General features: G+C 36.3%; 1 protein-coding gene across 1 annotated transcript in view; it reads right to left on the reverse strand.

Annotated features, from left to right (window-relative positions):
- The window catches only part of LOC125451901 (collagen alpha-2(IX) chain-like), a 66,054-nt gene extending 55,803 nt beyond the window's left edge, over nucleotides 1-10,251 (reverse strand). Inside the window, exons 1-3 of the mRNA XM_048529634.2 lie at nucleotides 9,996-10,251; nucleotides 3,527-3,635; nucleotides 604-990 (exon numbers count right to left, since the gene is read on the reverse strand). Of these exons, the coding sequence (XP_048385591.2) occupies nucleotides 604-990; nucleotides 3,527-3,635; nucleotides 9,996-10,016 (517 nt within the window). The 5' untranslated portion in view covers nucleotides 10,017-10,251. The remainder of the gene's footprint in view (nucleotides 1-603; nucleotides 991-3,526; nucleotides 3,636-9,995) is intronic.
- Between the last annotated feature and the right edge of the window lie 529 nt (nucleotides 10,252-10,780).

A 10,780-nucleotide genomic window follows, 5' to 3' on the forward strand; every position in this document is an offset into this window, starting at 1 on the left:
AAACTGTAATATTGCACAGCAAAGATGACCCAGAACTGGGGTAGAGGAAAACAAAATAAACTATAATAAACTATCAAGAAGAAATGAAATCAGTCATGTACCAATTTTACTCTTGTCAATACTTTGAAGCTCTTGATTTGGGAACACGTGCTTTAAAAGAAACACAAATAATAAATTGTGAAAACTGTTGAATTGAATATGTGTGATCTATCCTGGAACAGATGAAATTGCAACAGGAAATAGTCCATTTAGCCCTTTCAGCCTGCTCCTCACCATTATTGATCTTTTATTTCAAATCCACCTTCACACAATGTCCCCACATCACTTAATGTCCAAAAATGCATTAAACTATCTCGAATCTACCCAAGAACTGAAAAACTACAGCCCTCTGGAGCAGAGGATTCCAAGGATCCAGAAGCATTTGACTGAAGAAATTTCTCTTTATCTCAGTCCTAAATGGAAAACCCCTTGTTTAAAGTTTTCGAGAAGGGAAACCCTTGTTCTGGTTCTGTGTCCATGATCTTGAACACAAATTATGCAGTAGCTGTCTTCTGTTTCCAATGCATGCATATACATCAACATAAAATCAACCAGGACACGTACCTTCTCCCTCTGAGAGATCCTGAATGGGAAGCGGCTCCATCTCCATAACTGGTGTTCCTTGTTGGTGTGTAAATGGTGTTCTTGTGTGGATAGAAACAGAAATGTTAGCATCTGTCTGGTTGGTGTCATGATAATCTGTGTCTGCAGGCATGGTGGACCCGGGTTCTTCCAGGTCAAGATCTCCAGAAGCTGTGCGGTGTTGATCATCAGGTTCAGGTCTTTCAATTTCTGGATAAAATCCTGATGGAGATTCAGTAATATCACGAGTGTCCGTTGTGACTACACTGCCATCACCAGACAGTTCATTCTCATTGGAAAGGCTTTCTGATGCGTTTCTGTGCAAATCTTCAGCTGTGGAACCTTCAAAGGAATTTTGGACATCATCCCCTGAAGGAAACAATAGTTAACCTCAGTAGCAACGTTACATAATGTTGACTTCTGGATTTACAGAGGTTTTTTCTGCATCTTGAGTAGCTAACAGAAGGATACAGCTAAAGGCAACAGCATGAAGGACTGATGTCACTGGGTGTTGAACCTAATGGTTGCCTTCTGCACCACAAACCCAGAAAATAGAAATTGACAGGCCCAGATCTCTCTATGGCTCCAGCCTTATATCCCAATTATCCTAACTCACGATGGTGCCCTAGTGTGTGTGATGTGTTACATTTCAGTGATACAGTCCAATTGATATTGGGAGATAGGTCAGTGAGCAGAAGGGTTTCTGAAGCTCTGTTACAGGTATTCGGTAAAAGCTTTTTGATCATTGTGGATTGAAGAGACAAAGCTTCAGAATTTCTTGTATTTCCATCCTTCTTATTTGCCCAAGCAAGTTCAGTGCCAGGACAACCAAGGATGAGAAGCAAATGCTGACCTTGCCAGCAACAACTCCGTCTCATACAATTTTTTTTTAAAAAAGATTGCATATTCTATCACTGAATATGTAATTATGATAAGGAGATTTGAGCTAATCACAGGACTGCCAATTTTTTTTCCACTAATTTGCATTTCAATGAACTGTATTAGCCTATAATTCCAAATGTATAATTTTAACAATGTTTAAATTTCCTGGTACTGTCAATAAAAATGCCCCCTTCATAATCTGGGGATCAGAAGCTCAAAATCCATTACTAATTCCCCTAATTATGTATTTGCTCAGAAGGATGTGGCCATTTCACAACACAAACAGAGAAAATGTACCTGCTTCTGGCAATGTGCTTTGGCATTTAAAAAAACTCATCCAAACATAATTTTTCTTTTAGAACAACTATGCCAGGAACCGTTAAACTTCTTTCCAGCCTTTGAATATTGCTCATTTATCTAACGTGAAATTAAATTCCCTGCACAAACAAAGCAGATGGCTTCATTAAGAATCACATCCATCATCAGATGTTCACTCTGCATTGGTTAGTAGTTAATAACATACTCTATCAAAAGCCAGCAATGGTAATTAGCTGCAGAAGAGCTGAATTCAGAAATGATTCTACAAGAGATGTATGCATAATTGCAGCCTCAAAGGAGAATGAAGGCTGACATTTTGAGCCTAAACCCTTCTTCAGAAATCAGCATCTGCAGTTCCTACTATCTCTGTTAAAAAGATAATATGCATAAAACCTTGACAATTTTTGAGTCTTTAACTGGAAGTCTTGTAGAAAATAGATGCTGCCAGGGAAATGATGAACCTCTTCTTCTGGCTTGACTTTGTAGAACAATCTTGGCAGTTTAAAATCTTTGCATTCATTTTGACAGCCAGAAACAATTTAATGGAGCATTAAAGCTGTGAAATGTATAAATTGCACAACTCCAGAAAAGGTCAGAAAAATACGCTATCATGCCCAGGAAAATTTTCTATTAATTCCATTCTATTTCTGAAAGTTGGTACCTAGGGTAAAGAATTAAGTTGCCAAAGTCCTACTGGACTACAGAGTCCTTCTGTCATTGGACAGAGATGACTGGTGATGGTTCAACCTGACAGTCACCAGGCGCAAGGTGAGAGGAGAGTTTAAGTAGGAGAGTTCCTGATAATAATGTCAGTTGGTGTAGGAACTGAACCCATGCAGTTGGCATCATTCTACTCCACAAACCAGCTATTCAACCAACTGAGCTGCCAACCTGTTTTATTATTCTCACCACTCAACAATAAACATAGGTATACGTACAGGACACATTTTGCATGATTTAATAAAAATGGCAAAAGTTATGACAAAAAGTTATCTTGGAGAATATCTGAAAAATGTCAAATTAAACTAAACAAAATAAACAAGCAAATAAATCTAATGAATAAATAAATTCAAGCATGATTCTGAAGGCAAGTTTACATTCAAGACAAATATTTAACATTGACCAACAATAACGTAGTGTGAAGAATGAACCCTTCAAACTCACTGTAAGAACATAGATTATCAAACTGTTTTTCACAGAGTCCCTAAGCAAGCCATTCAGCCTACTGAGTTCACACCAACCCTCCAAAGAGCAAACCATGCAGACCCTGCCACCCTAATCCTGTAACCCTGCATTTCCCATGTCTAATCCACCTAGCCAACACATTCCGAGACACTATGGGCAATTTAGCATGGGGCGAATGTGCAAATGCCACACAGACAGTCACTTGAGAGTGAAATCAAACCTGGCTCCCTGGCGTTGTGAAGCAGCAGTGCTAACCACTGAACAACACTGCCACCCGTAACATGTAAAGGAACCACCAATACAGGTTGTGAGAGAAAATTGGTCTTCATTTTCTATTAATATTTTCCAACAGTCTTCAGATGTTGAAAAGTCACTCTGGTCATGATTTGAAGATTAAGAAACTACTTTTTATTTAAACAGATATGAAAGCCACGTAAGTAAAGGAGTGGTATATAAAGAACATTAGATCAAGGAACTCCAAATCAAACGATAATAAATTGGCTATTCAGATTCTACTCACCAGAAATGGAGTCTAAATATTCCTGGTAACTAACATCAAGTGAATGTAGAAAAATTAGGAAACAAACTACTAGCCACGACACATGTCTCCTCACAGGCTTTGAAGAAATCTGTAATTTGGGATTTAAAACATTATAAATTGATCATTGAAATGTAAAGAAACATTAAATGTTTAATAACCAATATTTTAGAAATCACCATTTCTTATCCAGATGTAATTAGAATGTCCTTGTTAGGAAAGTGCATTGAAAGCAAAGAGAGCCAAAGTAAGAGTTTATTAAGTTAACACTAGGATGAAACACATATTCCCTTTTCTTATTTGAACAAATACGAGTAGTGAACAGAATGACAAAGTTCAATTATCATACAAGTACCATATTTAAACATAGCTTTCTTAAGTGGTGGTGTCTGGAATGTACAACCTTAATAAGTGTGTACCATGCACACAGCAATCCTTCAATATAACAAAATGTGAGGCTGGATGAACACAGCAGGCCAAGCAGCATCTCAGGAGCATAAAAGCTGATGTTTCGGGCCTAGACCCTTCATCAGAGAGCCTCTCTGATGAAGGGTCTAGGCCCGAAACGTCAGCTTTTATGCTCCTGAGATGCTGCTTGGCCTGCTGTGTTCATCCAGCCTCACATTTTGTTGTCTTGGATTCTCCAGCATCTGCAGTTCCCATCATCTCTGAATCCTTCAATATATCTAACTGCCAAGCAAAGATCTGGGGGCAGCAAAACATGTTAGGAAAAAATAGGAGCATATAAAGTAAGGAGGCCATCTGCTTTTGTCGCAAACTGCACTATAGTGATATATTAGTTTAGTGACTAAATTACTGGATTAATAATCTCGAAAATACAGGTTGAAATCCCACTGTGACAATTTAAGAATTTGATTTCAGCTTTAAGAAAAAAAAAATCAGGAAACAAAAGTTTGGTAATAGCAAAAATGGCCCTTGATCTCCTCCAGAAAAGGAAACGTGACATTTTTAAATTTGAATTGCCTATTGTGACTCCAGCCCCTCATTAATATAGTTGACCTGCTACCATGCTCAGAGGCAGTCCAACACAAGAGGGGATTCCACAGAAACACACCAAAGCATGTAAATGAATCATGAATTGATGGTGCTGCGAAGGAAAGGAGTTACACAAATGACTGGAGTCAGATGAGTGGAGAATTCAGAAAATATTGATGGACTGCAGGTATCTTCTCATAGAGCAATGGCTTTTAATCATTAATATGCAAACAAAATAAACACTAAAAACAAACCTTAGCAGGTGAAAAACTATCTCTGGAGTGAATGAGAATGGAAGTTATCTAGAACTCATGACAGATTATAAACCTGAAATTGCGACCCTGTTTCTCTCTCGACAGAATGTTGTCTCATCCACTTACAGTTGATAATTTAGTGCTTCAATTTTTTTCTTACTTTCTTGTAGATCTCTAATATAGCTTCAATTAATCTTTTTTACTTCAGCAAATAATTTGCCAAATCAAAGCTCATAAAATGTAAGTGCGAAGAAAATATTTGTCATCAGCATCCTTTTATCTGTGAAAGGTAGTCACACAGCAAATGCTCCATTTCAGATAGGGGTGTCTTTGTATGGAACATCTTTGCTGATGACTGAAAAGGCCAACTTTTGAGAGGTAGATTCTGCCACAATTACTGCACACGAAGCTACTGAGTGTTGTTTTGGGTTATTGTTAATGGGATTGTCAAATGCCGCTAAATCACTGGCCATGGTAGTGTATGCCATCCTACAGGCATTACTTCCATCTCACTTTTTTAAATTCATTGACAAGGTGAGGGCATTGCTGATCAGGCCAGCATTTAATGCCCACCTCTTTGTCAACCACTTTGCTGTGGGTCTGGAATCACATACAGGCAATTTCCTTCTCTAAAGGGCATTAGTGAACCAGTTGGGGTTTTCTGTCAGTCAGTGGATTCATAGTCTCCAAGGATGTGCTTGCCAGGTGGATTGGCCACGCTAAATTACACGTAGTATTCAGGGATGTGTAGATTAGGTGGGTTACAGTGGGGTGAATCTGGGTGGGATGCTTTGAGGTTTAGTGTGGACTGGTTGGGCCGAAGGGCCTGTTTCCACTCTGTAGGGATTCTATGATTAGACACTTAATTACAGATTTTGTTTATTGAATTCAAATTCTATCATAAAGAGTCTAATGATAATACCACTAAGCCTTTGTATCCCCCAATACCACTACACACACACCCCCAAACAAAAAGACAAGACAAATTCACAAATGTGACAGGATTCTCCCAGGTTTTTTAGCGTTACTTGAAGGCGGTAAACATTAACTTTTATATCTCTAGTCACTAGCTAATAGCTGAGAATAAATGTATTGTTCTGAATATTCTCTCCTGCTGCCCTAAAAGTAGTGTTCTGAAGAAGTCATATTGGACACAAATTGTTAACTGTTTCTCTCTCCATAGATGCTGCCAAATTTGCTGAGTTTGTACAACATTTTTATGTTTTTATTTCAGATTTTCAGCATTTACATCATTTTGCTTATATCTAAAATCAAATGATCATGCCAGGGTGCCTAGCAGCCAATCCTACGTATGAGGTTATTAACATCTGATAACTCAACTGTGGTGCAAGATGTATAATCTTAGATCAACAGATCCTTTCCTCACCTGACATTTCCAAGCATGACCCACCTTGAGATGGAGTATGCCCTTGATAGGGTTCATGAAATTTGATTGATTCTTTCTGATGCCTCGTCTAATTGTGCTAAGGCCAATAGTAACAGGCCTGCCAAAAGTAATAATTCTGACACCTACATGTACATTTCTAGTAAAAGGTAGTAATGAATACAGTGAGATAAACTAACAAGTAGATAGTTAGGAACAATATGCCAGACCCTCAGATAAACTCTTTATATTCTGTCAAAAAATAACATTGACCATTATGTCACTTTGAAATTTGCCAATTCAGTACTAAACAATGAGTATCATAATGCATATGGACCCATGCTATTGAGACTGCCCTAACATATTTCACATAGGCCTATTAAAGCCAGACGACAGAAAAGGCTTTCATTCCAGCTGGATTCCATCTGAGGTCAAAGGTTGGTATGTTAACCGTCTGACAGACTTAACTTTCTCAAAAAAAAACTAAATTCCTTCATAAATCATTGATCACCTAATGCAGAGTTCACACTGGGAACCTGCAAGGGTTAGTAGATTTTTATTTCTGAAGTTAATGTTAAATTTATACAGTGTACTGTGCTTTGAGTTGACTATCAATAATTTGATGACATTAACCTCAAATAATATTAGTATCAACTTATAAATTAATTGGGCTGACAATAAATTACATGCCATCATGTTTGCTGTGATCTTCTCTACCTAAATACATAAAAGAGTAATTATTTGGAGTTCTATTTCTATCACTGGCAATGTTAATAGCTGTAACATTGGTGACAGAACCAAAACAACACAGAACAATAAAATTAGCAGTGGCAGTAAACAACAGAGCCATATGAACTTGCTCCATCAATTTATTGTGGCTAATTGACAACTTCAACCCATATTTCTGTCAAGTCTCCATATCCTATGATTTCATTAGAATTCAAAAATCAATTCATATTCAGCCTTGATTATGCTCCAAGCTGAGATCTGTACTTCCTGGGACACACAATTCTGAAAATTCACAACTGAGTGAACAAATTTCTTCTGATCTGAAACCATAACGCTTGTCCCCTTATTCTAAGGGCTAATGTTCTTGACTATCCAACCAGGGAAAGATGCTCTCTGCAGCTCCTATCAAGTTCTTGAGGAATCTTATATAATTCAGTGACCTCGCTTTTCACTCTTCTAACCTCCAAAGTATAGGTCCATTATATTCAATATTTTCTCATAGATACTGTTGATTAGCCAACCCTCCTGTTTCATGAGCCTTCATTGCACTCACTCTAAAATGAGAAAATCCTTTCACGGGACCCAGCTTTGTATCTGTGCCTATCACATTTATGAAGGTTTTTTTTAAAAAAAAGGCTGATATGTCACTCCTCCAGTTTATTCCTTGTACAAGATTTAGTTATTCATCAAAAAGGCATTAAGTTTAATTTTCATCCTTTGCTTAGTTATCCATGTTTGGCAAAATTTGACGTCTCCTCACTGCTTGGTAAGGAAGATCAGAAGTATTTGAATTCTATTCAGCTCCTGCTGAAACTACACAGTTTGAGAAACATGGGCAAGAACATTTCCTGGAGTTCCTGGAACTGTGCCTTCAAGACTGAAGAGAATTAGAGAGAAAAAGGGTGAAAATTTCAAAATGCGATAATATCCTATTTTGAAGTCAAAAATAACCTTCTTAAATCACTTCCAATCCAAAAAGTGCAAAAAGACTCTAAGTTTTACATGATTCAATTCTACTCATTATCATAACGTTGAAAATTTTACTCCATCAAATTTTAGGCTAAATCCTAAATTTAAAAATCTATATTTAACGTATTGGATTTTACAGGTGGTGATCGCGTCATAAAGTGAATCTTTGTCATCCAACCAGATGAATCAATTATTTCTTGTACAAGACAAACATTCCACATGAAGGGAACAATTCTCATTATCTTCAAAGGCTAAGAAATGATGATCCAGCATCATTCAGTCTGTCTGAATCAATTAGTTAGTTCATTGCAGGATGGTAAATAAACAAAATATTATCCTAGTACCAGTAGAGAAGTGGCCTTTCTCTTAAGCTCTGTGGATCCAGTTTGTATAGTTGCACCTAAAATTATTTCATAACACATGCATAAATATTACCTGCTCAAATTACACCATGAGTATCTGACTTCAAGAAAAATTATAAAGAACTGAAATGATCATAACTTCAAACGATTAGCTTGTGCCTCCAGAAACTGGGTAAGGTAGATGTTATCAGTACTATTTCAGCAGTAGCTACTGGCAGTTAAACATTGCATTCTTTCTTCCTTTGCCTTGTCCCATTTCAAAACTCAATGTTCAGTTTTAAACTTTCTCCTCACATTTTCAGCACCTTTCATTGCATGGTCTGAATTAATAATACTAAAATATTTGCTGCTCTGATGTTGTTCCTTTTTCAGGTAAAATACAACTTACTTTTTTTTAATTTAAAAAAAAGGAGAATTATATGCTTATCTATAATGTTGCTGTAACCTACTTTTAACAATTCCTCGCTATCATCCTTAAATTGGCCAAGTCTCAGGACTGTTAATAATTCAATAACAAACTATAAAGAAGTCTCAACTCAATACTTACCCAATAAGTAGCTATTCAGTTTGAATATTTTTATTGTTACCAATATAATAGATATCATTCTTCAAAAATGAAAAAAAATTATGAAAATGTTGACGTATCACCAAATAGTAGTCTATTTACTTTATTAAAGCAATAAATAATTTTCAGCAATTTCTTCAGGTACCTTCTCAACCCTTCTGTTCCAATAAACGAACTTAATTTATGTTTGGACTTTCTTCATAACCAAATCATCAACCTTGTTGTCATCCTAATTAATCTCTAGCAACTTCTCCATAGCCTGGAGATTCTTCCTAAAGAACTTCAAAATATTGCAGTAAATTGAATTGTCCCTGATTTTCAGCATCTTGGACTGCCTAGGTTCAACACAAAAAGATACCAGCAAAGTATAGAGTGAATCCACTTAATTCCCCAACAATTACCTTCATTCTTCCTTGTAAATTTAAACAGTGCATTAATGCAACGTTTTGTTGTTTCCTTAAAATGAGGAACAGCACATTTAAAAATAATGTTACCAGCTTTACGGAAAAGTTTAAACATGTTAAATAGTTAAGACATATTTATTGGGTCTTTGCATTACCAGTTAGGAACATGACAAAGGTATGTTCAACTAATATAATTTCAAAAAACCTGTTTTTTTTTTAAACTTTAAGTCAGCTGGGATTGAACAAAAAAAAACTTAACTGCCTTTCCAAAATACTGTCAAATATCAAAACATTATCCTGTTAACTTAGTCAACTGTATTTTTTTTTTAAATCATGTAATTAAATTACTCAAGGGTCGAGTAGAGAGTAGACAATTTAATGCTGAACCAGACATTAATAACTACTAACTTAAATGCTAAAATCCAATATGTGATGCCTTTGAGCTCAGTGTATTGATCTTCTATCTCAATAGAGTGCTGATTCTCTTATTTTCTTAGCTGGTTATCATGTTCCTTTTATTTTAAGACTGTACACTTTATTAGTTACTCATTCTCCTGCTGATTTTGCTTTTAACTATGGATGAAGAGAGTTCCATAAAACCAAACCAAGGATATGTGAAATCCTTGTTACAAATAGAGCTGGAATCTGTAGAAATATAGAAATAGTATTTAAGCATCATCATTTGAAAACCAAAATATTTAGAGCTAAGCCTAATGGAACCAAAATATTCTAAGCTCAAATCAAATTACTAAAATTTTTGTTAGGTCATTCCAACAGCATTTTCTTACCTCCACTCTTGGGTCTGCCATTATTTTAGTCTACATAAAAAATCACCCAGATAATTCCAGATAATTTACAGCTCAAATGCTCTGGCTCATACTGAAGCATGGGGCCCGATTTCTCAAATCTCCTTTCTCAGTGCTATCTGGCAGGTAGGTTTCATATGACAGACTTCTTCAATCCAAGTTTCATTTGCCCCTATGCGATTTCACTCAGTCTCATTTCAGAGGACCATCTGCTCAAAGTGTGAAATACTTCAGTTCTTCAACGCAAACATTCTGCAAATTTGCCATCTTAAACTTGCAATTTATAGCCATGATGTGGCATGTCTGCTGTTATGTCACAACATTGTACTTGCAAATGACCTACACCCCAAGAATTCCATAAATACTGGCCCAGCTGAATAGTTCAAGGACTGGTAAAGAAAAAAAACCCCTAATTCATCAGTATTCTTAAAGATTTTATTATGCTATCTTTCCAATTCCAGATTCTAGGCAGTACATTTTTGAAATACTATCCCGCAGCTTTCAGATAAACACAGAAGTGCCAGCTTTAAAAGTTATTTGTGGCTGTTACTCACTTTCTAGTTTTTATATAGTCAAAATTGCTTAAATGATAGTACCCCTTTTAATCCCACATGGACAAGAACTGCAGATTCTGGAGTCAGAGATAACAGTATGAAGTTAGAAAAACTGCTGTGTTCCTCCAGCTCCACACTGTTATCTTTAAAACTTTATGAGCTTGTTTTTGCTTTCTAGTTTAATAATACAATCACTGTTTTAATAAACAAATT

The sequence above is a fragment of the Stegostoma tigrinum genome, chromosome 5, assembly GCF_030684315.1.
Source record: "Stegostoma tigrinum isolate sSteTig4 chromosome 5, sSteTig4.hap1, whole genome shotgun sequence".
In the NCBI taxonomy this organism is placed as follows: Eukaryota; Metazoa; Chordata; class Chondrichthyes; order Orectolobiformes; family Stegostomatidae; genus Stegostoma; species Stegostoma tigrinum.